This window comes from Clupea harengus, chromosome 20 (assembly GCF_900700415.2).
Source record: "Clupea harengus chromosome 20, Ch_v2.0.2, whole genome shotgun sequence".
Classification (NCBI taxonomy): domain Eukaryota; kingdom Metazoa; phylum Chordata; class Actinopteri; order Clupeiformes; family Clupeidae; genus Clupea; species Clupea harengus.
The window spans coordinates 20,390,034-20,414,594 of NC_045171.1; the positions used below are offsets into that span (position 1 = coordinate 20,390,034).

The 24,561-nt window shown below is 47.1% G+C and overlaps 1 protein-coding gene across 10 annotated transcripts in view; it reads right to left on the bottom strand.

The window, feature by feature from the left end:
- Positions 1 to 24,561, bottom strand: part of atp8a1 (ATPase phospholipid transporting 8A1) — a 137,013-nt gene that overhangs the window by 106,897 nt on the left and 5,555 nt on the right. For 8 of the 10 annotated variants that reach the window (XM_031587284.2, XM_031587287.1, XM_031587282.1 and 5 more), the window contains exons 1-3: positions 16,971 to 17,120; positions 8,429 to 8,543; positions 385 to 484 (exon numbers count right to left, since the gene is read on the bottom strand). In XM_031587284.2, coding sequence (XP_031443144.1) covers positions 385 to 484; positions 8,429 to 8,543; positions 16,971 to 17,028 — 273 coding nt within the window. In that variant the 5' untranslated portion in view covers positions 17,029 to 17,120. Of the gene's footprint in view, positions 1 to 384; positions 485 to 8,428; positions 8,544 to 8,934; positions 8,984 to 16,970; positions 17,121 to 24,561 lie in introns of those variants that run through there. The other 2 variants (XM_031587286.2, XM_012833919.3) reach the window with 2 other exon arrangements.

The window sequence follows — 24,561 nt, forward strand, 5'->3', positions numbered from 1 at the left end:
ATATAATGCACTCGCTCTGCTTTCTTGATCTCTCTCTCTCTCTCTCTCTCTCTCTCTCTCTCCCTCCCTCCCTCCCTCCATCTCTCGCACACACACATACACAAATGCACACACAGTCTCAAAAACACTCACTCTCTCTCTCTCTCTCTCTCTCTCTCTACCTTTCCCTCTCTGTCCCTCTCCATCTCTCGCACACACACATACACAAATGCACACAGTCTCAAAAACACTCTCTTTCTCTTTCTCTCTCTCACACACACACACACACACACACACACACACACACACACACACACACACACACACACACACACACACACACACACACACACACACACACACACACACACACACACACACAAAGTCTCATAGACCTGTCGTTACCTGTAGGAGTGCGATGAAAAGAAAGAATGAGTTGGCAGCTCTTCTGAACTGAGAGTAGAGGAAGCGTGGCAGAAAGGTGAGGACATTGTACTTCGCAGTGCTGCAAAAGAGAAGAGGGGAAACGAGGGGAGGACAGACAGGGGAAAGGAAGACAAAACAAAGGCATTTGTTAGTCAAGAATAGATTAACATTTATAACATTTATGACAATATTTTATACTAGTCTACAAGTACATCACCTACTAATAAATGGCAAGACATTCCTCCCTGAATTAAATGCAGGAGGCTAAATACAAAAAAAATAGTTTATATAACTATATATTTATTTGTGACATCATACTTTTGAGCATATAGCAGACACTGTTTAATTTCGTTCAACTAGCCATACTAATACTGCAGGGTATTGAAACATTGAATGTATAGAAATAGCCTGGATAAGAAACATCAACAGCAATGACCCAACAGATTTGGCATTTCCCCTTTGCCATCTTTCCTCTTTCCTCCTGGCATGGTCGCTTCATAATCTTCCCAGTGCAAGACATTGTGTGGGCTCAGCAACAGATGGTCACATGCTCCAAAACACAAACAACCCTACACACACACACACACACACACACACACACACACACACACACACACACACACACACACACACACACACACACACACACACAGTCGTGCACTTCCAGGTTCCATCAGCAAAATAACCACCCACCGATCCACCACCCACGCCCACCCACACACCACAGCCCTGCCTCCCCAGCTCAGGTAGCCTTGGACAGGGCTGGCAGGTGAGGGGGGGTGCCTGGGGTGATGGATGGCGCTGGAGCGGAGCTCATGTCCATAAAGCATAATTAGGGCGAGATAGAGCACTGGCAGTAGGGCTGTTAAGCTGGTGGACGTGAGCTATGAGGCCCGCGCCTGGCACAGGCCTCTGGGCCCACGCCACCCTCGCCTCTCCCTCTCTTTAGTTTAAGTCTCTCTCCTTCTTTCATTATTTCTTTCCTCCTCTCTCTCGTTCTCTCTCCATCCCCACCTCTCTCTTTCACGTCACCCTCGTCTCTCCCTCTCTTTAGTTTAAGTCTCTCTCTCTTTCTTTCACCCTCTCCTTCTTTCATTATTTCTTTCCTCCTCTCTCTCGTTCTCTCTCCATCCCCACCTCTCTCTTTCACGTCACCCTCGTCTCTCCCTCTCTTTAGTTTAAGTCTCTCTCTTTTTCCTTCCTCCTCTCTTTCATTCTCTCTATCCCTCCACCTCTCTCTCCTTCTCTGATTGAGGTCCACATTAGTAGATGAGGTGCACAGTCTCTTTGGTCTGAGCTGCCACTTCCGGGCAGCGCTTGTTTACTCTCAGTTTACCGGACTAATCCTAGCCAGCATGCCATGCCTTCAGTCACTGCTAGGCTAAAGATGAGACGATGCCCACACTGATGGCATCACAAGACCAGTGCCCGCATGAACGGAGATGGATGTTGAGCTCTGAACGTTATTTTGGTGAAGAGGACGGCTGGCTGTACGTGACTGCTGGATGTTGAATTTAGAGTAATTCAAGTTTGATGGAAATGCTAGACGGGAGGGTTACTGTCCAATGTTGCTCTGATGAGGGAGATACTGTCTGGCTGGGTGAAAAAAATTGTGGTTTACTGGGAGGTTCTGCAATACCACTTTAACAAACCCATTTATGACAATAAGCATCAGTGACACGACAACACATTTTTTTGTCGGTCATAGGTTAGAAATGATGGTAACAGTCCATTTTCAGTTAATCACCCCGCCCTTGGACAGAGCATGGGAAGAGTCATCGGAGGCTGCACTGCCTGCAACACATCAACATTAACATCCCAACACAGACTTTAAAGATCGAGAGAGCCCGTTTCAGAAGGAGGACGATCAGAGAGCTGAGGAGTGAAGCAAGTGCGGGTTGGTGCAGGCGTGGGTGTGAGTGTGGGTGTGGACGTGGTTGCAGTGATAGGCACGCGCAACCCCATGAAAGCGATGCGGCTTCATTCATTATCCGGCTGCTCCATTGATACAGCACATCCTCTCAGATCCCCTGCTGATAACAGAGAGAGAGAGAGAGAGCTGCTGCCCCTCATCAAAGCACAGAAATGCGCCGGGGAGAGAGATTGGAAAAAGCCAGTCGTGCTTCACTCTGTGTTGATGTTTGATGTCTGGATCTGTTTTACAGTGCCTGGACACTGACGCTCTGTCACATAAGGGTGGGGTGGGGTAGGTTGGGTGAGGTCACGTCAGCACAGGTCCCCAGAAGTGAATAGCAATTAGATCACTGCAGGTAAAAGGACTTTGGCACTGTTGCCGGGGTAACCCTGATGAAAGGACTAGAGTCACATCCTGACAGGGGACCTAGCCTGGAGGTTCCCATCCCATCTTCTGTTAATCTTCAATAGCTTCCTCTCCCTTTCAACAGTGTCTGTCAAGTAATCACATCTGCTTACTGCATCACTGTCTGTCTCTTCTCTGTTTGTGTCTTCTCTGTTTGGGTCCTACCCTAGAAGATTTTATCAATGTCATCAATTATAGCTCAAGAGAGAGGGAGAGGGGGAGAGAGAGAGGAAGAGAGAGGAAGAGAGAGAGAGGGAGGGGTCGAGAGAGAGAGGGAAAGGGAAAGGGGGAGAGAGAGGGAAAGAGAGAGAAAGAGAGGGGAAAGGAAGAGAGAGAGACAGACGGTGACAGAGAGACAGGAGGTGTTTTTTCGCAGAGGCTCTAATGGTGGTGATAGCTCTGATGGAGCCTCTGCACAGATGCCCTGGCTGATCGTTCATCCCCAGGGCAGGGTGTGCAGACCAGGCCACAGTGCAGTAGCACTGCAGAGCACACACTCCCATAACCAAACCCACGTCTGGAATTCAGAGAGACAGCTGTTTGTTTTGTAAACAAGTCGTTTAGTTTAGTTTTTGAGTCCTAATTCAATTCTTCAGAATAACTGCAGCCAAAACCTAAATGCAGAGTACTACATGTTGTGATATGATGCAACTGTACCAATACAGTAAAGCGATACCCAGTAAATTGGATGGATGGATGGATGGATGGTTTCAGTTGGCCAGAGGAATCGCTTGTTCAGTGCCCTGTTGCAGCTCAGCTGGTAAATGGAGATAAAATCTACATGCCAAAGCCCAGCTCTAATTACTAAGGCGCACAACACTCAAACATCTTGTTATTTCACGACATCAGTTTTTAATTTGACACCGATGACTGTATTTCCAAGGGACTTCTAAGCTTAAGTGTGTAGGGATAAGGGAGTCATTTCTGTTCATAATAGGCACAGGGTGACTCACATCATTGGTTGTGTTGAGCTAATCATTTGTTTTATTAATGTTGATAAGGGTTTCTGGAGGCAAAGGTTGACTGCTGGCTGGTTTCAACTGAACGTTTAGCTCATACAGGCTGTAAAATGCAGCCAATCATAACCATGCTGAATTAGGCCAGTGACCACAGCCTAAGCCCCAGTCCCTTACAGTTCCTCTGAAACGGTGAACTCTAACCCTTGTCAAACCTCTGACAAAGTCGATAAAAGAACAGAATTGTTAGTCCCAACTGGTAGAGGGGAAAACATGAAAATGTCACTTCAAATTCCATTGTTAACAACAACAAAAAACAACGCCACAAGTTTTCTTAATTTACAGACAAGCCACTATCTGCTCCCGTCCTCTCCAAAAAAGTATTCTTTTTACAGCACCAACCTTCCCTGGACTCGAGCAATCCATTCACACACTGGCTAATAGCCTGCTAGGTTTGACGGCAGTTCGATAGAGTTTTTCCCCCCGTGGTGATCAGTGTGTTGATGGCTTTGGCTATGCAAAAGTCCAGCCCTGTCCAGCACTGCTTTATTACACGTTTAGCCTAGAGAAGACCTTAGCGCTGATCAATAGACTGAATCCACTGTCAGGGTCCAGCCTGCTGACAGACTCTGACGTGAAAGCTTTCAATTAGCACAGGAGTGGTTGAGGTGGGGAGGGGAGGGAGGGGAGGGGGGGGTGATGATCAGCACAGACTCTCTTTTAGTGCGCACCTGCCTCTGAGCTTGTTTAGTGCTTCTTTATGAGTGTGAAAGGAAGAGAGAGAGAGAGAGAATGAGGACGAGATCAAAACAGAGAGATGAGAAAGGGAGAGGGAGAGAACAACAGGCAAAGAAAAAAGAAAGAGACGACAAGGAGAAGAAGAAGAACAGACTCCATGTTTCATGTGTATGTGGACGTGTTTGGATTCATGAACGTGGGAGTCAGAGTGTGTGTATGTGTGTGTATGCATGTACTGTGTGTGTGTGTGTGTGTGTGTGTGTGTGTGTGTGTGTGTGTGTGTGTGTGTGTGTGTGTGTGTGTATGTGCATGGTTGCGTGTCCAGCCTTGAATCGTGAATTGAATTTTCATGTGGATGTTTAAGCAGTCCGGTCAGCACTCTGAGTGGGTGGTGGGTTTTGGAGTGGGAGGTGTTGGTGGTGGTGGTGGTGGTGGTGGTGGGGGGGTCGTTGGATGGGAACACGCAATGGATAACAGCTTGCCCTGTCAGTTCTGCTCAAGCGTGGGGTGGACTGGGGCACTGAGGTCCAGACCGGCCATCCTCCGTGTCACGTTCTTATTCCCAGCCAACACGTCTTGACAGGCCTTGCTGACCACACGAATACACACACACACACACACACACACACACACAAACAGGTCACCCCTCACACCGGCGCATGACAGACGTCTGCAATGAGGAGCCACGGCGGACGCTGGAGCGCTGCAGCAGCAGGGCGGTCCTGCTGACACAGCAAGCAGGGGAGAGGAGGAGACCCCAGGGGTGATGGGGAGAGGAGGAGACCCCAGGGGTGATGGGGAGAGGAGGAGACCCCAGGGGTGATGGGGAGAGGAGGAGACCCCAGGGGTGATGGGGAGAGGAGGAGACCCCACGGGTGATGGGATAAAGGCTTGCTCTTTGGGGGCCTTTTCTTCTGGGGCTTGATTAGAATGCTTAAAGGTTGCAGTCCTTCATTGTACCCCACTACACTTGTCGTCTAATACAGTGAAATTCCCCTCACGTTCCTAGCTGTCCATTCAGTGTGTGCGCTTAAAAAAAACAAAAAACATACAAAGCGGCTCAGGCCGAGCCATACACTGCTCCAACCAATCAACATGATGCTTAAGGAGCACAGAAAGGAGGGGTGTCATTGGCTGTTGAGCTCAAATATCCTTTTGGCAGAATCAAGGACTGTACCTTTAACAAGAAAGTAAAACAACAAAAGGTTACCTAGTTTGCAGCACATAGAAATAGTAACTGGCTTGTTGTGACCTTCAGGGTCAGCCCGTGGGGAGAGAAACCCACGAATAAAAAGGCCTGACTCACCATACATTAGTTGCATGAGCAGTCAACGTGGCTTTAAATCGTATTCATTCCCTAATTAGGCTGAATCAGATTAGAGCACTTTAGTTACTATACCTAGGTTGCTAAAGATGATCTTTAAGAAAGAACAAACATGGAGCCGGAGGCAGCCCTAAGCCTCTTTGGGCGGCTGAGAGCTGTTCTGATGGAATTAGCCGTCGGAGCACTATGCCTACGGACGTGGGGGAGAAAGAGGAGGAGGAGGACGGAGAGAAAGAGAAGGCATTTTGAGGAGGAAGCTCATTTCCATGTTTCAGGATCGTGAGCAAATGTCAGTGGTGACGCCAGAGGATGCCCAGCTGACCTCAGAAACCGAGGCAACGAGAAAAGGCTAAATTAAAAGCCAAACAACGAGATAAAATTTACTTGAACGAAGCTGAATATATTTATACTCCGACCCTCACGTAAAAAGTACATGTCCTAGTGCCCCGCACCTCAGAGAAGCCTCTGACTCAAGCGCTTTTAAATATCATGTCTTCTTGTACCTTAAGAGAAGCCTCTGACTCAAGAGCTTTTAAATATTATGTCTTCCTGTACCTTAAGAGAAGCCTCTGACTCAAGCGCTTTTAAATATCATGTCTTCTTGTACCTTCAGGCGTCTTGTGGAGAAACAGGGGCCTTCTTAATGAGTCACCTGTGAGAAGCTAACACCCTGCAGGCTAGCAAAAAGAGAAAGGTGAGTCGTTAAACACCATTGTGTCATTGTGTTATGTCACCTCCAGGCTGAAAAATAGGATAATTAGGGTGACATCGTCATACCTAACGCTGGATTAAGACATCTGCTTGCGTGCGTGTGTGCATGTGTGTGTGTGTGTGTGTGTGTCTATGTATATATATATATATGAGAGAGAGAGAGAAAGAAAAAGAGAGAGAGAAAGAAAGAGAAAGAAAGAAAGAAAGAGAAAGAAAGAAAGAAAGAAAGAAAGAAAGAAATGTCTTCCCTATTAAATCCCTAAATATACCTTTCCCCTGCTAGCGCAACAGACCTCACAAATCCCCTCTGTCTGTCTGTCTGTCTGTCTGTCTGATGTCTGTCTGTCGCTGGCGCTCCCGTATGTAAAAGCATTCTGCAGGCCTAATCTCAGGGTATTAGCCTTCAGACCAATTACACCCTGGGAATCCTTGTTGTCCGGCTTATTTAGCATGCAATCTTACTGTGCTAGCTCGTCATAAAACAGACACTGGAGGAGAATGGAGGGGGCTGGAGGGAAGGATGGGGGGAGGGGAGTGGATGTCTCTAAAGATGCTTAGAGTGCAACCTCTTCTTGGCCCCAGTGAGGGAGTGTTCATGTGTTCACTGGTCATGTCCATACACAGCAACACAAATACATGCACGCACGAACACATGAAAACACCCCGCCAATCAACACTGCCACCACCATAGCCATGGTCAAACACACACACACACACACACACACGCACACCTCGCCAATCAACACTGCCACCACCATAGCCATGGTCAAACACACACACACACACACACACACGCACACCTCGCCAATCAACACTGCCACCACCATAGCCATGGTCAAACACACACACACTCACACACACAGAAACACAGATACAAACACACAATACAACACAGACACACACAACCCAACGACCACAGCCATTGCTGAACACACAAAGCCACACTGTGTTAAGGGGTTAAGCATCCCTGAGCTCCACATAATGCCCTGGCGCCAATCTGAGCTGCTGCAGTGTGTTCTTGGCATCAGCAGGCACAGCCTCCTCTGTCCCACTGCAAAAGTGTGGCGTGTGTTGATGCTCTTGCTCTTCTCCTTCTGCACAACCTTCTTTTCCTAACTTTGCTTTTCTGCATCTGCATCTGTACATCGCTCACCATTGCTTTTTTGTATCCATTCTGTCTCTCTCGGAGGATAAAAGGATGTCTTGTGTGTATTTTCATCAGCTTCTTTGTGTTGTATTGTGTTTGTATAGTCACCTGATATAGATTCTGTGTTTGCATTTATTAAATGACTCAAACTTGAATCAAAAGAGCCTCCTCTTTCTCCTGCTCCCAACTGGTCTCCCCCCCCCCCCCCCCAGCCCCTGTGCCGGTGTGCAGAAGTCCAGGTGGAGAGAGAGCTGTGAAGTACTGCAGTGCGACTGTGGCTCGCCTCTCCAGATGACATGCAGTACGTTGCTCTAACACACACACACACACACACACACACACACAGCAGCCCCCCTTACACACACAGGCCTTATGGTGCGTAGGAGCCACGGCACAAAGCACAGGATGAGAGAGAGAGAGAGAGAGACCCTAAACACATCGATACACACACACACACACACACACACACACACACACACTCACATACATACAGTAAACACACACACAATCCACCTTTGACCTCAGATTGAAGACAAACATGTAGAGGAACAGAGCAGCATGATCATCATTGAGAGGAAAGGGTAATGAGGCAGCTGTACTTCCTAAGACAAACACACTCAGTCAGATCACCCAGAGCACGTCATGCGGGAGAACGCCACTGATACTATACGGTGTTCTAGTCAGAGGTTAATACCACTGAGAGGTGAATGTGTTTAAGTGTGCTAACGTGTTCATGAATCCTACATTCAGATAGTACAGTAGACGTAAGTAAACATAAGGAACACAACAAATATTAGAATCATTTTCATGATGGGAGCCTTTGTTACCTGACTCGGTTGTTGCAGAATTTGGTAAACTGAGGCTGACTGATGTAAATTAGTCGGGCATCCTCCTGGTCAGCTAAAGATGTTTTTTCAGATCCATCTTCTGTTTTCTCATATCCTGCAAAAACAGACAAGAGTGTTAAACTATATTTCCTCACACAAAACAAAAAAGCTTGCATTAGATAGATCGATCTGGTAGACCGAGAAGACACATTCAGACCATTTGCCTCTAGCTGCATCATCCATTAAGTACAGAATGCTTCATTAAACCTCTTGATACAAGGGTAATAAAATCAACAATCACAGCTAGCATTGGGAAGTGAGCATTTTCTCCTGTTTTCACCTTCTTAGAGCAAGTAGAAACCGAATCCAGAATCTAAACCCATGAACAAACTGTGATCTTATCAGACTGTAACCAAGAAGGGCAACAACATGGGGGCAGATCGACTAACGTTTCTCACGACAACACAAACCCTTTTTTGGGGTTAAAAATGCAAGTTGCAACAGACCTTTTGCCAAAAGAAAGGAGGTGACAACCACCATTCTCTGCTGTGCTGTTCACTGGTCCTAACTTGTTTCTGGGCGCAATTGTTTTTCCAAACAGAAAAAAAAACCTTGAAACGAAATGGTACTTTAACCTAGTTACCTAATTGGATCTGTAGTTAGTGCTACTCTACTCTCTGAATATCCATCGGAGCATTGAGATCATTGCACAGTGTGTGTGGCCTGCGGCTGGCCTGGCTGCATCTTTCTGCTGAGAGTCCCTCTGGGCTCAGGCTCCTCCACTGGGCCAGCCTGTCTCGCTTCACCGGCTCCAGGGTTCGCAGAGACTGCAACACTTTCCAGGAATGACGAGCAATTGATTATTTTATTTTTTTTAAGGTTCTCTTCCTATTCATCTTTCTCTCCCTTTCCCCTCTACCTCTCCTCCTTCCTTCCCTCTCTATCTCTCTCTTCTCGTCTCAGACTCTCTCTAAGGATTAGCGAAAAATCTAAAACACTGCAGACATTATCTTTTTTGTGCAGAGAACTGTTTTTTTTTTCTTTCTTTTTCTTTTCTTCTTGAGGACACAACGGGAGCTCCATCAGGTTGTGCTCAGGGGGATCAGCACCGCCAGTCCTGTAGGGGTTCATTCGCTCTGAGCTTCGTCTTTACTGCAGCAAAACAAAGTGGGCAAAAACTCAAAGCCTGGTGTCAGACTTTGTTGGACTGCTGCTGGTGAAGAAGGAAAAAGAGGGAGGGAGGGAGAGAGAGGAAGGGAAGGAGAGAGGGAGAGTAAGAGAGAGAAAGACAAAGAGAGAGAGAGTGGGACCGCACAGTGAGAGAGAGGGAGAGGGAGAGAGAGAGAAAAAGACAGAGAGAATGGGAACAAGAGAGGGAGAGAGATAAAGAGAGAGAGACAAATAGGGAATAACCAAGAACGAGAAAGATGTTTGTTCCCTCATTAGTAGCAAGAATACTAATGAGGGAACAAGAAGGAAGTATCAAGAGTTTTGGTAGTGACCACACACACACACACACACACACACACAATGGACTAGAGCTGCAGAGGCACATCCTTGTTTGTGCAGTGCTGGATGTCACACCACAGACTGGAGGCTCTCTGTTACAGGTTACAGTAAACACTGATCCCAGGTACTATGGCATAGTGCAAACACCAGCTAGCGCATTAGCAGCCTAGCGCAAAGCCTAAACACACATAGCTAGGACGATAAAGTTGGCTTGCATGCAAAATAGGGGGAGAAAACAATGTTTACACAATAAGCAACTTCCCTGAACCGTGGAAGGGCGTTTGGCTGCGGGACGACTTCACATGAAAGTGAGACGACATGTTCACCACAGGGTAGAAATTGAGATAGGCGCATAGTGCATCAGACACTTGTGTGTGCTTAGGGACTTGACGCAGAATACAGTACCATAGAGAATTAACACAAGGAGCATGGGGCCCATGAAGAGGAAACTATCGGGCACTTTTTCAACAGGCTCACGTTTCAAGCTCATTGTTAATTGAATGACGGCTAAAGGGGGCCTACACCCCCTGTACAAAGGCTTTGGAGTTTCTTTCTACCCCGTGTCAGTCTCCTCACGATAAAGCCTAGGGCTTCCTGTCAGGGCACCTGCTATGCTGAGTGAGACCAGGGGCTCCTATACGTCCAACTGTGCAAATCCAGCCTGTCCTTGTCGTATCAGACATGCGTCAGACAAGAGAGAGAGAGAGAGAGAGAGAGAGAGAGAGAGAGAGAGAGACAGAGAGAGAGAGAGAGAGAGACAGAGGAAGAGTTAGAAGGGGAATGCAAAGGGGGGGTGGGCGGAGTATGAAGTCAGAATCTATTATCAGATTAAATCACTGCTTCCTTCCCCTCTTGGGAGACAGGGAAAGCGAGAAGGCAAGTGAGAGATAGAGAGATTGATCATCGAGAGAGAGAGAGAGAGAGAGAGAGGGAGTGAGGGAAGGAGAAAGAAAAAGAGAGTTGTGAGTCTGAGAGCCTGTCACACGCAGCTTGACTCCATCCGCAAACAAGCAGCTGGCAGCGCTTTCACCTGTTCCAATGAGAGATCCCCTTTCCTTTCTAGAAAGGCCGTAGGCGTCACTCATGGCCACACAGGCCAGGCTAAATAATTGATTGCCAGATGGATCAACAGTCAACATCAGATCAACTGTCTGACAAACTGATGAATTATGTAAAGTTACAGCTGGCGTGGGTGACTCGACATTCTCCCCTCTGCAGATGTAATGACTGACAGGACGATCACGATGTTCGCTACTAATCTGCAAAGACCAGGCTCAATCCCTCCTTCCTGTCGCTCTCTCTCACTCTCTCTATCTATCGCTATCTCATTTGATGTCTTCCATCATCACTACTGTTCAAGCTGGAAAACAGAAGATCAGGATCATCCTGCCAGAGACCTGTCTGTCTGTCTGTCTGTCTGTCTCAAATTCAAATGGCTTTATTGGCACGACTGCATACCACATTGCCAAAGCATATTGACACAAACTATGCAATTGAAATAAACAATCTTCTTCTCTCTCTCCCTATATCCTTTTATTTTCTCTTCATCCCTCCACTACAGTAAGCGCCAGACGAGAAGAGAAGGGAAAAAAAAAGAAAAAAAAACTGAGTCAAAGCAACAGCCAACATAGAGAATAAAACATCCAATTTTCTGTCTGACACTGGATGCTGCCCCATGACATGGTCACGTAAGGCAGAGGCTTCTGCCATTAGCCGTAATTCAATTCACAAGCACAAGGGGAATAAGAAACCTGTTTGTTTCCAGTGCATGTCCCTCTCTCATCAAGCCGTAGTGCAGTACACATGCTAGGCAGCTGAAAGTAATTGGGGAGGGCGAGTTGAAGAGGGTGAATTAACTCATTACCTTACTGCAGATAAGACAAGAGGCTTCTTTTCCTTTCACCACACAAGGGCCAGATAAATGGAGCCATTTGCACACGTACGTGTGTGTGTGTGTGTGTGTATGTGTGCATGTGTGTGTGTGTGTTGGTGTGTGTGTGCGCGTGTGCGTGTTGGTGTGTGTGTGTGTGTGCGTGTGTGTGTGCGCGTGTGTGTGTGCATGTGTGTGTGCATGTGTGTGTGTGTGTGTGTGTGTGTGTGTGTGTGTGTGCATGTGTGTGCGCGTGTGCGTGTTGGTGTGTGTGTGTGCATGTGTGTGCGTGTGTGTGTGTGTGTGTGTGTGTGTTTGGGAGGGGAGGGGAGGGAGAGCAGTGGGTCTGCAGTAGGCCTATGCTGCAATAGCGTTATCATGCATGTTGCCCAAGGGAGACTGGACGTTTTTGAATGAAATACAAAGATGACCCACTTCAAGCATAAAAAGCACACATGAACGCAGAATATGACACAGAAACATCACATAGACCGGATGTGGGAGACACGAGGTGGCAGCTCTGGTAAGATTCAGCTTTGTAAAACATATGAACAAGGCCAACACTGCAGATAGCAACTCAAATCTATTTCTATAGCCAGATCATGTGAATGCGTAGAATCTATGGAATGCAGTAGTTTGTAAAATTCCACTAGAGCGACTGATGCTGCTTCTTCTGACAGACCCATCATTCGATGACAGGTTTTCAGAGCCGCAGCTCCGAGACAGACGTCACGTTGCGTCACCCCAGCTAACCCAGATTAGTTTGGTGCGAGAGGATGAAACAAACGGGGCCTGGCGCAGGTGAAAAAAACAAATCTCTCATCTGCATCAGTGCAGACAGCCGATAGCCCCTGCACACCGAGTAGATTAGGACTGACCCACACTGATGGAGACAGAGGGAGGGAGAGAGAAAAAAAAGAGAGAGAGCAACAGGGGCCATTATATCCCAGTAGCACCCAAAGTAAAAAGAAAAAAACAGAAACAGATACTGCATTGAAAAAGAAACCCAAGCACCAATTTGGGATGCATACTGAAGTTTGTTGCAACAGTCATGTGACAGTGTGTGGTATGGCCTAGGCCTGTGTCACACAAGGAGATAGGGGAATAGGCTATGCTATGGCTCCTGCAAAGTCACTGGTGCCAAATCCACTCCACACCAACACACAGCACAGCAGGTTACTGCCTTGTGCCTGAGGAGCCAATTTCATCTGAATCATTTCAGGCGACAAATTAGCAATCTCGGCTGTGATAGGTCAGGTGTTTTTCCCCTCCCAAAAGTTTACATCAATTGCTAGACCGATGTGACAAGTGACATGACTATCGTGACCTATTACGGAAGACTAGCCCCTGGAATCTGAAGATTCTTTTGACATTTATGCTCAAGAGCTCTGAAATCTGTGCACCAGCTGTCATAAAGTTCGCCTCACGGCGCTCCACCACGGCGGTGGAGGTTTCCACAAACTGCAGTGTCACAATCAATTCAGCTCCGTGCCTCGCTGCGATTAAGGTCACAATTCAGCCCAGAACATTCAGAACATCCAGTGTAAGAAATGAATGGTACAACAAACTTGGTTCAATGGCGGTGTGACGTTTAATATCGGCAACAACTGCCAAACGTATTAGCGATTAGCAGAAATCAAATCCTTTTACAGTGTGAACTGCAACAGCCCCCACATTCCAGCCAAACACTGTAGAAATGGACCCAGCTACAGTAAATGCTAATCACCCACTCAGATCCACTTCACAACACTCATGATGGGGTTACTGTAAGCATCAATGAGGGCCGAGTCACTGCAAGCTTGTGTGTGTGTGTGTGTGTGTGTGTGTGTGTGTGTGTGTGTGTGTGTGTGTGTGTGTGTGTGTGTGTGTGTGTGTGTGTGTGTGTGTGTGAGTGTGTGTGTGTGTGTGTGTGTGTGTGTGTGTGTGTGTGTGTGTGGTAATGACATCAGTTAAGGGATGCAGCGGGAGGAGGGCCACGCTCAGGGGACGAGGGGTTGCCATTTAATTACACTTAGGGGATTATCAGCTCAAGAGGGAATCAAAACAAAAATGGAAAAAGCCCTCAGAGTTCAAGGGCTCCCCACTGAAAAGAGAAAGATTGAAGGGGGAGAGAGAGAGAGAGAGAGAGAGAGAGGGAGAGAGAGAGAGAGAGGGAGAGAGGGAGAGAGAAAGAGGGAGAGAGGAAGAGGAAGAGAGAAAGAGGGAGAGAGAGAGAGAGAGAGAGAGAGGGAGAGAGAGAGAGAGGGAGAGAGGAAGAGGAAGAGAGAAAGAGGGAGAGAGAGAGAGAGAGGGTGAGAGAGAGGAAGAGAGAGAGCGGGTGAAAGGGGGGGGGGGGGGGTGACAGTGCAAAAGAGAGAAGGATATCCCCATCAGGACAGCCTTATATCCCCAACAGTGGGGAGTAGAATGTACAGAGAACAGCAGTGACCAGCCAAACTGGGGGGGGGGGGAGGAGATCACCCCAGCGTCTCTAGCGGGCAAGGCAACGACTTGACATTCTCTTCAGGGTTTGCGTGCTGATTCGCTCCCCGAAGCAGGAAGCTAAACCTAAACAAAGCTAAGGGTTCGCTAATGAATCTGTCATCATATTTATGACAGAAGAAACAAAACACTTCTCTAAACACTAGAACCAGTCCCCAATCGCAATCTGACATTTTCACAAATCAAGGTTTTCACATAATTGCAAAAATGGGTTGCAATTTTCTCTTATTACCGCAATATTACCGAGGGGAAAAACCCTGCAAAAACTCATGACATTTCTGTACTATTCCTGACTGATTTCATTTAACTCAAAATCACTGCAATTTTAAGGACAATATTTGAGAACTGCCGTAGCAAATTCAGTCACTTTTGGCCACAACAATCACAACAAACCCTCGGAAGATACAACAAAGATACCTCGGAGGGATCAACTCCAAGCTTAGCAGCAGCAGCCACAGTGATGACTGGGATCCATTGCAAACAGAGATACAGAGAGAGAGTGAGACCCATGCTATGAATACAACCTGATCTTGCACTGGAACAGTTACTTGTTGTTCCAAAAAAAGAGCATCGTGGTGCATCCTGTGTTCCTAAGCTCTCGCATTGCAGGGCAGGATTTCCAAAAGGATTGGATTTCCTTTGTGGACGGGTGCCCACGTGCCATTGTGGGGATGTTTGTGGCAGGCCATGCAGGGCAGTGGATGGCATAGTGAGGGATTAAACGGGATCAAAAGGGTGCACCACTGTATAAAAAGAGGAAGGAGACCTGACAGGGAAACACAGCGTTGTGTGACTGGACAGCTAAAAACAACAATAACAACAACACAGCCAGCGCCACAGGGGGGAGGAAGGCAGGCAACCCGAGCAGGGGCCAGAAATGCCCCACTTTGCCCTATGCAGGCCTGGCAGCCCACCCCCTTCACACACACACACACACACACACACACACAGACACACACGCATGCAGGTCATCCTCCTCCCCTTCGGTTGGCTGTGTCAGCTTGAGAGGAAATAGACTGGAAGCCTGACACAGATCTCAAAGGCAACTCCCCCCACGTACCATACACACACACACACACACATGTGCGCACACGCACACGCACACGCAGAGCACCCCCCACCCCTCCTTGCCCCCTAACCTCCCAAAAAACAGGTCCTGAGGGTCTACTGAAGCTCATGGTATTTCCATTCTATTTCTGAACCAATCCCATCTGCGCATTTGTCTTTTGTCTTGGCATTAACAAAAAAGGACTGTCAACCCCCCCCTCTCTCCCTCTCTCTTGGTCTCTGTCCCTCTGTCCCTTTCCCCTCTTTCTCTCTCTCTCTCCTTCCTCCTTTCACTCAGTCACTCAGTCAGTCGACACTAGCCGCTACTAAAAATAGCCCTTGCCCCCTGAAGCTCTTATGCTGGCGGTTACCGTGGGCTTCCGCTGGGGTTACGCGAGCTGGCTGGCTGGCTGGCTATCCCAGGCCGGTTACACAACTGCCCCCGACCCCCGCCCTCCACCCTGCTCTTCGCCCGTGATGACGAGGCAGGATGAGAGGCTTATTGGATTAATTTGGGGTCAAGAGGAAAATTCCAATGAGGGAGGGCTTAAGAGGAGTTCCCAGCAGGAGCCCTGCTAAGTTATCTACACTTCATCTGCCATGATACGGCCCATAATCCCACAAGGAGTGCAGGGGCACGGAGCACGGAGCGGGCCCTTCGTTTGGGGACCACGGGAGTTGGCAGGACAAACACTACACAGCTGCGGCCCGCCCCGTAACACAACAGCTGTCCGAACCAATGAACACGACATGCCGGAGAAGATGTGTGTGACAGTTAATGTTGTGATCAACAACAAGGTGGCGATTTGGGACCAGGGCGCACAAGGATCTTCCTGTAGTTCTGTAGACACCGAAGTATCCGGAATCTGTAAGGATCATTAATATTTTGACTCAAAAAAAAATGTTTGAGCTTGAGTTGTGCAACTGTAGAAATATTTTGTGCCTGTGTGAAAAAGTTTTGTGCGTCACTCAAGTTACAAGCTTACAACACTCAAGTTACGAGTTGAATAGCCAATCAGCATGTTGCTTACTGACTAGCAAATCAGCACATTGCCCACTGACTAGCCAATACATTACCACAAGGGTGTCATCATTGAAATAAACTAGAAGCATACCACTGGTTTCAAGATCAGTAGCAGTTAAACTGTACACTTGTTGTAAATTCAGAAGGGATTCCATATATTTATCAACAATTTAAATACATGTCTGATGTTTGGTTACCAACCAAAGTCGCCTAGTAACGTTAAGATTCATCTTCACTGTAAGTATCTTCACCTTGCTAGCAATAACCATATTTCTTCAGTGTAACTACTACCTTAAAAGTAAGCAAGTTGCAAACCATCTCATACACGAATAATTACAATTTAGTTCAAACTGGTTAGCGTAGCATGGGCACAAGAATGCGGAAAGGTTGAAATCAAAGTTACAGCACAATCTCCTCTGCATCATTGCAGAAATATGTGGGTGAAATGATTCCCTTGGCACACTAACCGACATCAAATTCCCCTAGACAAAAGCTAGCTAACGCAACTTAAATTAAATAGCTCAGTTGTTACCGATAGGCTGAGGTTGCTATGATGACTCCACTGCATAGTCATCAGAACTATTCCTGGGATCAAGCTTGAGCTGGCCTACCTCCTTCGCTTACTACACCGTAAGATCCCTGGGCAGGAGTTTCTCTGTTATGTGACATCAAAGACGTAGCGTAGCAAAATTGACCAACAAGACAATTTTTTTTTGTGTGTTTTTCTTCTAGTGTCCTCCTCTAAGTGTCCTCTTGCCCTGAGTGAAAGACAAGCTTCACTGCCTAATATGGGATCACGGGCTAATAATTGCCTTGGCGAGGAGCAGAATCCAAGCTCTGGCTTGTCCAAGAGGATTAAGCGAGAGAGGCAAACCACCAGGCTCTACAGGGGAGAATCGAGACAGGACCGGGTCCCTCAAACTGCAATCGGGAATCGACAAAGTGACACGTGCCACCACAAGACCCCCCTTTAGAGAAAGCATTTCAGAGTTCCGAGGCTGCTGACCAACGCAAACAACGCACACGTTTGGCATCAAACCCCTTTCAAGGCACAAGAGGAAACAGTAATGAGAGGGTTTAGGGAAAAGCCGTCCATCTAATCCAGTCCTTCTTGACACATTAGAGCGAGAAGCTTGCATAATTAATTACTGCAGAGGAAAAGTCTCCACAGAGAGCGGAAGGGCACAAGTGCTCTCCTCAAGCACTTGCTGATTGATGGAGCGTTCCTGTCGGCTGAACGACCCCACAGACGAAGGGGCAAAGCCAATAGCAGAGCCTCCTGCTAATGAGCGTAGAGAAGATATGAAGGAGAGAAAGAGAAAGTGGGAGAGACAGAGGGAGAGAGAGCAAGATAAATTGAGAGAGAGGGAGAGAGCCAGATAGATAGACAGTCGGAGAAAGAGAGAGAGAGAGAGAGAGAGAGAGAGAGAGAGAGAGAGAGAGAGCGGCTAGACAGAGAGGAGAGAGACTGAGGCAAGGAAAGGCGAGCGGAGGAGTTGATAGTAAATGCACTGAAACTTAATTTGATGCATTGCTGCACACTCCAACCAGTCGCCAGTGTTAGCGAATATCCACTTTGGCTCCTTCACCCGACGACCGCTCATGTCACACGGAGTGACAATGACAGCGACAGCCACAGCGGCCAAGAAAAAAAGTTTGTGATCCGCAACAGAACAGATGGAAAATAGAAAAAAGAAAATCTGTGCAAATAGGGATATAGAATAGAATATATTTCACATCATTAGACTGTCTGCTTCTGCTGTGTGCCGACCCTGTCAACACTATCAGCTCCTATTTTTGCAGCACTACAGTAATACATTTTACATTGATTGAGAGCAAGGGATTTGGGGGAGAAATGTCTATTATTAAAATAGCAGACCCCCCCCACCACACACACACACACACACACACACACACACTCACACCCATCAAAGCACTGAGGGACAGAGAGAGGCTTTTAGCGTGTTTTTATGAATTTTATTCTCTTGGCAGATAACGGCAGACTAGTTAGGCTGACACACATTCCATGGATCTGAGGGGCTACTGCTGTCAGTGCTCCCCTGTGGAAACCTTTTTTCATTGGAGCTGCGCTAATTTCATTAGCGGCAGCCAGAGACACGCTCACACCTCCATCAGCCAAACACTGGGAGGAAGGTGGGTGGTGATGTTGGGAGAGAAATAAGGACTTGGATCGATAGAGGGGGTTGGAGTGTGGATGTGGTGGGGTTGGGGGTGTTGGCTGAGGAAAGCTATTTTCAACAAACCAGCCTTTTGTGTGTGTGTGTGTGTGTGTGTGTGTGTGTGTGCAGGGGAACAAACATAAATTCTATTTCCAGCTTCTTTTATTTTGAAGCCAGCCATCGTGGTGCTTCTGCATGTAACCCCCTCTACCCCCTGCCTAGCCTATGTCCTTGCCAAGAGGTCAGCGAGGAAATCAGGCAATGGGAAAGCTGAGAATAGCAGGGGAGAAGAGGGCAAAGGAGACCCATATGGAGCTTCAGGAATGGGAAGAGGAAGAACGAGAGACAGAAAGAACAAAGTATGAGAGGAGAGAGAGAGAGAAGGGGGGAAAGAGAGAACAGGAGCAGGAGGAAAGGCCATTCCCACTTGAAGGAAGGCCCCTGGAGAAGGGATCAATGGCGACCGAGTGGCTTAATGAGTTTGGACGAGGGCCAGATGTAAGGATTACTGCCGGGTCAGCCAACAGACAAGCAGGCAGGACAATGGCACAAGGGGGTGCCCAATGGGCGTAAACCATGAGTTGGCCCAGCACCACCAACCAATGGCAAGGGACATTCCCTTGTCCTTCTCTGGGGAAGAGAACACCCAAGGGATGGCATTCTCAGAAGTGAACTTGTCCAGTTCCATAATGCGTCTTCTTGCACGAAGGGAGAAGGGAGAAGAGGTAGGCTAGGAAATATTGCGTAAGTGTTCCCAGAAAGCTAAAATGTAGCTGTTGCTTTGGAAGTTAGCATCAATCTGAGGTTCTTCTCTGTGTTTACCATAAAAAAAAGTAAGCCAGGCACATGGGTAGACCGCCTCTGCAACATACCCACAACTTACAGAACCTTTCCTCTTTGCACCAACCAATAGACAAAGTGAAGAAAAAAACAACCTGCGATGACTCTGGTATGAAACCCTTGAGTCTGTTCACTTGACATGACTGGGGATTAGATAAACATCACATGTGGAAATGTTTGGTGATGGCTGTATGCCACATGTGCTGCACCAGCTCTGCAGGGCTAACACATTTACCACCAGAGATTATTTATGACTGGTTTGTGCAGAAAGAGTAATGCATTACTGCTACCCTGCAGGGGGGAGGGCAGGAGAGTGGACAGTTAAAGGGTGGGCTCTTGCTTGAAAGATTATTACAGCGCAACTGTCAACACAGTGAGACGAAGCGGGTGCTGTGGCGATGTGACAGGAACAACAGAGACGGCCGTAAAGCACGCTAGCGTGCGAGACCTGCCTTGACATCAGAGAACACGGAGTGGGCCGCGGAAGAAATATGGCAGTGAGTCACGAAGCTGACAGGTCAGGAAGCAGCGCGTGACGAGCGAGTGATCACTAATGGACACTCGCTGAAGCCCTAAATCAGGGGTCATCAGATAGATCTCACCTGGGGACAGGTACTCTGGCTATCTTAAAGGTTTCTACATCTACATGCCTTATATGTTAAATGTCATATGTTTGTGTACTTTTTTCTTAGGTCTTAATGGTTAAAACACACAAAAAAACTGGAAAGAAAATGTTTTAGAGGTTAAGTTGGGTTTGGATCTGAAAGGTGGGGCGCTAACTGATAATCCAAGACCTACACACAGCCAGACAGGCACACAAAGGGGAGGAGGGAACAAAAATCACAAATCATCAACAATGCTTCTGATGGCAGCATATCTCCAAGACAAGGATGTTGCCTCAAAAATGCCTCAGAAGGACCAATAAGCTACAACAGCTTCTTGTAAATCCCTGTTTAAATTAGACCGTCAGAGAGAGGCCTTGACCGCTGTCCACGTGCCTTTGACGGGGTTTCCAGTAAAAGAGACGGCCTCCGCAGCCATGATTGCTGTAATCTGAAACCCGAGCTTGACCTGAATGACAACGTGGAAACACAATGCCTTCCAAATGTCACCGAGCCAAAAGGAGGTGGCGAGAGAGCTGCTTGTAATCAACACATCAGGAGCTATATCCAGCTGCAGGGTCTGGATGCTGGGCACAGCCAAGGGTGGGGCACGGAGAAGAGAGGAGACGAAAGGTGGGGAGAGGAGGGAAGGAGAAGAGAGGAAAGGAGAGAAGGGAGGAGAACAGAGGAGGGGAGGAGAGGAGGGGAGGGGAGCAGAGGAGATGGAGGGAATGGGAGGAGAGGAGGGAATAGGAGAGGAGCGAGCAAGTGCTAATGAAGCTATAAGGTTTTCGAGCAGGTCGATGATGCAGCTCCACAAGAGAGGCCTACAGTCCCACTGGAGCCAAAGGACTCAACAACACCCAGCTGCTCAATACAAATCAGGGGCTGACGGAGCCCAGGGCCAGAGGGGGGAAGGGAGGGAGGTAGCACGGCAATACTATTGATCGCACCATAACCCTCAAATGTCATTTCAACCAAATACCATGGCATAGTTAACCACAAACATTCAAAAAATTCCACACTTTAGTTAATGTTATCTTCAATTAACCACAAATATTCAAAGGTGAATGAATGGAGCTCCTATTTTGTCACAGAGGCATGTTTGCCCTAATGGCAAGCCCTCTTTTAAAAAGCAACAAAACAAAGGCAACATAAAATGCAAGAAAACCCAGAAGATGCAAATGAAAGATACAAGATACAAAAAGGATCATATTGGTTGCGTTTTCTTAGAGCGTTCTGTCGTTGTGATTTGCATAGAGTGGCATTGAGATGTAGCTGGTAGCTGCAAGCTAAATGGGAAAGACTTGTGTTGCCCCTCTCTTGGATGCACTGCTGTGATCTGACCTATAATCTGCCGTGATCTCCTCAGGGCCACAGGCCCAGGTCAAGACCCTCCCACTGCGCAAACAACCAAACCAGTTTGTCCTGTACATTCAGGGCTAGCACTTATCAGGAAAGAAAAAAAGAAGAAGAAGAAGAAGGCTTTGCCATGTACATGATTCATTCATACTGCAAATGAATATTTCAGCAGTGAAGGGCCTGATCTATATATTCATGACTGCACACAGGCCCTCACGGGGCTTTAAGTCTCTCAAAAAGCAGACGCCGGGCTTAGGCTGGTCTGTGATTATGGATATCGGCGAGCGGTGTGACTGATACAGACTGGCCGATGGCAACGAATAACCACATGGGGAACCAGTAATAGAAAAATGGAAGGCTGCCTACGTCTGAAGCAAAGAAGGCCATGGAATTATGAGTCAAGCACTAGAACCCCCCTTCCCCCACCCTCGAGGAGCTAAACTGGACTGAACTAGAAAAGGCTTTGGCCAGTGAAGGGTGGGTACAAGGAAGGCGGGATGGATTGTCAATGGTGGGTGGCTTCATGAGATTAAGCAAAGATGTGATGAGTACGGAAGAAAAGACAAAGACAATAAAAAGGAGGCAGAGAAAGAGAGAGAGAGAGAGAGAGAGAGAGAGAGAGAGGGCTTATAGGCAAAGAAAGAGGGGGAATCCAAGAATCAAATGAGCGACTTATGAATTAAATGAGCGAATAATGGGTAATTTCTTCATTTTAAATGTTGTTTCGTTAATCTATACCTAATGCTGGGAAGGTGAGAAGACTCCCTCAGAGGTAAAAGTCCTCTAAGGCACTATACTCCACTCAATCATACGGACATCAATGGTGCTGCACCAGGCACTTTTTGCACTAACAAACAGAATTCAATCATTTTGCCCCAGATTGACTTAAAGTGTGAATGACTTCCTCCTCTCACATTTTGCAGTGTGTCCTTGTATGCACATATTGAATAGCTGCAATAGGTGGAGGAGCTGGTGCAAGACTTCTAGCCAAGCAGAACACAAAGTCTCTTTATCGCATGTCCTAAAAGCCATGCAATCACTGCATCACTGGAGAACGTGTCCTCACACAAGTGACCATGAAACATCCGCACCATTTACAAGCTGGAAATAGGTGTGAAAGTCCAAGTCCCTCGTACATCCACAGTATCAAGTCAAAGGATCCCTTCAAAATCTATTGCTGACCCTATGCCCCGACACAATAGATCTGATTAGCTGGTACATAAAGGGTCTCTTGTCTTATCGCATCTTGTCTCAAGTCTTCACTTCACAAGCTTCTCTCGCTGTTGTCATGGCAACTGTAAAAAAGGTTACACATCCTCCCCTTTTTCATGTGTCACTGTTCATTGAAAACTGACCAAATGTACTCTATAAGCCAGTACATTCAGAGCATGAATATATGAATGAGATGGCCTAATTGTACAAGGAAACCTTGAGCATAATGGAGGCCATTCACTGAGAAAGCTTGTAGTGCATATCTAATGTACAAAACAGTGGCAGGCTAGATGTGTGAGAGGCACAGTCTGGCTAAATACTGTATGCTGTACTGAATTAATGTCAGTTCCATGCTGCGTTGTTGTGCCCCCAAATACGCACACACACACACACACACACACACACACACGTCATTAGGTCAGTTCCTTGTTCCTTATTTCCTAGTTCCTTTTTTTTCCAAACAAACATACATACATATAAACATAAACAGCTAGTTATAAAATGTTAAAATGTAATGTTCAATGCTCAAAGTTCAAAGCATGTGACATTAAAGACTTGAACAAAACACTATTCATTCAAATGAATCCCACTGGAGAATTTCTATCACTTCTGGGGAGGGTGTGAGAGACTGGCACTTGACAATGGCACATCTCAGGTGGCCTTGGGACTGATGTGACACTTCATAGAGAGGGACAGAACATGGAAGTAGGAAAGAGAGAGAGAGAGAGAGAGAGAGAGTGAGAGAATAAGAGACTAAAATAGAAAAGAACTGCCTCTTGCTCACGCTCCCTCTTCTCTTAGAGAGACAGAACATAAGAGTGGTCACTGGAAAGAGAGATAGCAAAAGTGAGAGAGACAACGATAATGAGGAAGAGAGAGCGAGAGAATGCTGTCTACAACAAGATGCCTGACCCCTCACATACTGGCCAGGTCATGTCAGCAAAATTCATAAAATAAATGCTTGAAACAAAGGTAGCATATCACAGCAAACACCGTGGTACAATCCTGAACATGTGTCCTCGGGGGGTATTTCAAAAGGTACCATGCGGCACAGGATGGTTCTTACAAAATGAATAAAACAGCACCGTGTGTGAGAAATTGCGCAGCTCTTGTGCAGAGAGTGCCTTCGGCATTAGCATTTGAGTCACGCAAAGAGTACAGTTGCGCTAACAGACAAAAAAAAAAGATTGGGAGTAGCAAGAGAGGCACTGTGGGAGGGAGGTGTGTGTGTGTGTGTGTGTGTGTGTGAGAAAGAGTGAGAGCGAGAGAGCGAGTGAATGTGTGTGAGAGAGAGAGAGAGTACGTGTGTCAGACTGTGTGTGTGTCTGTCTGTGGGGGCGTGTGTGTGTGTGTGTGTGTGTGTGTGTGTGTGTGTGCGGATGTTGGGGCTGTGTGTGTGTGAGGCTGGCCAAGGGCAACTGTGGTTTCAGCTTCTTTACCATTGATGGTTTTGCTTTCTGCCCAGGTGCCAGCCGTAGCTTCCTGCCCTGACCTTGCAGTCCTGCTGTGACATGATCGTGATCGTGATCGACTGGCTCCCAGCACGTGTGGTTCCAGCGACAGCGCAGCGGCACGAGTCACTCGCTCACCCGCTCACTAATCAGTCAGGGCAGGCAGAGATTTCAGCGTTTTTTCCCCCCCTCCACCCCCTTTTAAATCCTCGCCAACAGCCATAGCCACTGATGACTTAACACCAGAGTTTCAGTAGCCCTCCAGCCGTTTTCTGTGTCATTACGTGATTACAGGGACAGGTTTTGTTTGTTTTGTTTTAAGTGGGCATTCATCTGGGTGTATTTTGTTTCTGTTCTGGCTTCCGAGCAGTTCCGTGTGGAACTGTATGATATTCTCTTACTGATATAAGGATATTCTCTATCTCTATCTCATATTTCCAGCAGTTGTAAGGCTACGGAAAAAGAAAGTATTGTTGATTTAAAAAAAAAAAGAAAAGGAAAAAAAACAGAGTGGACGAGTAATCAATAATTATGACTACACCAAGCATCAATAGG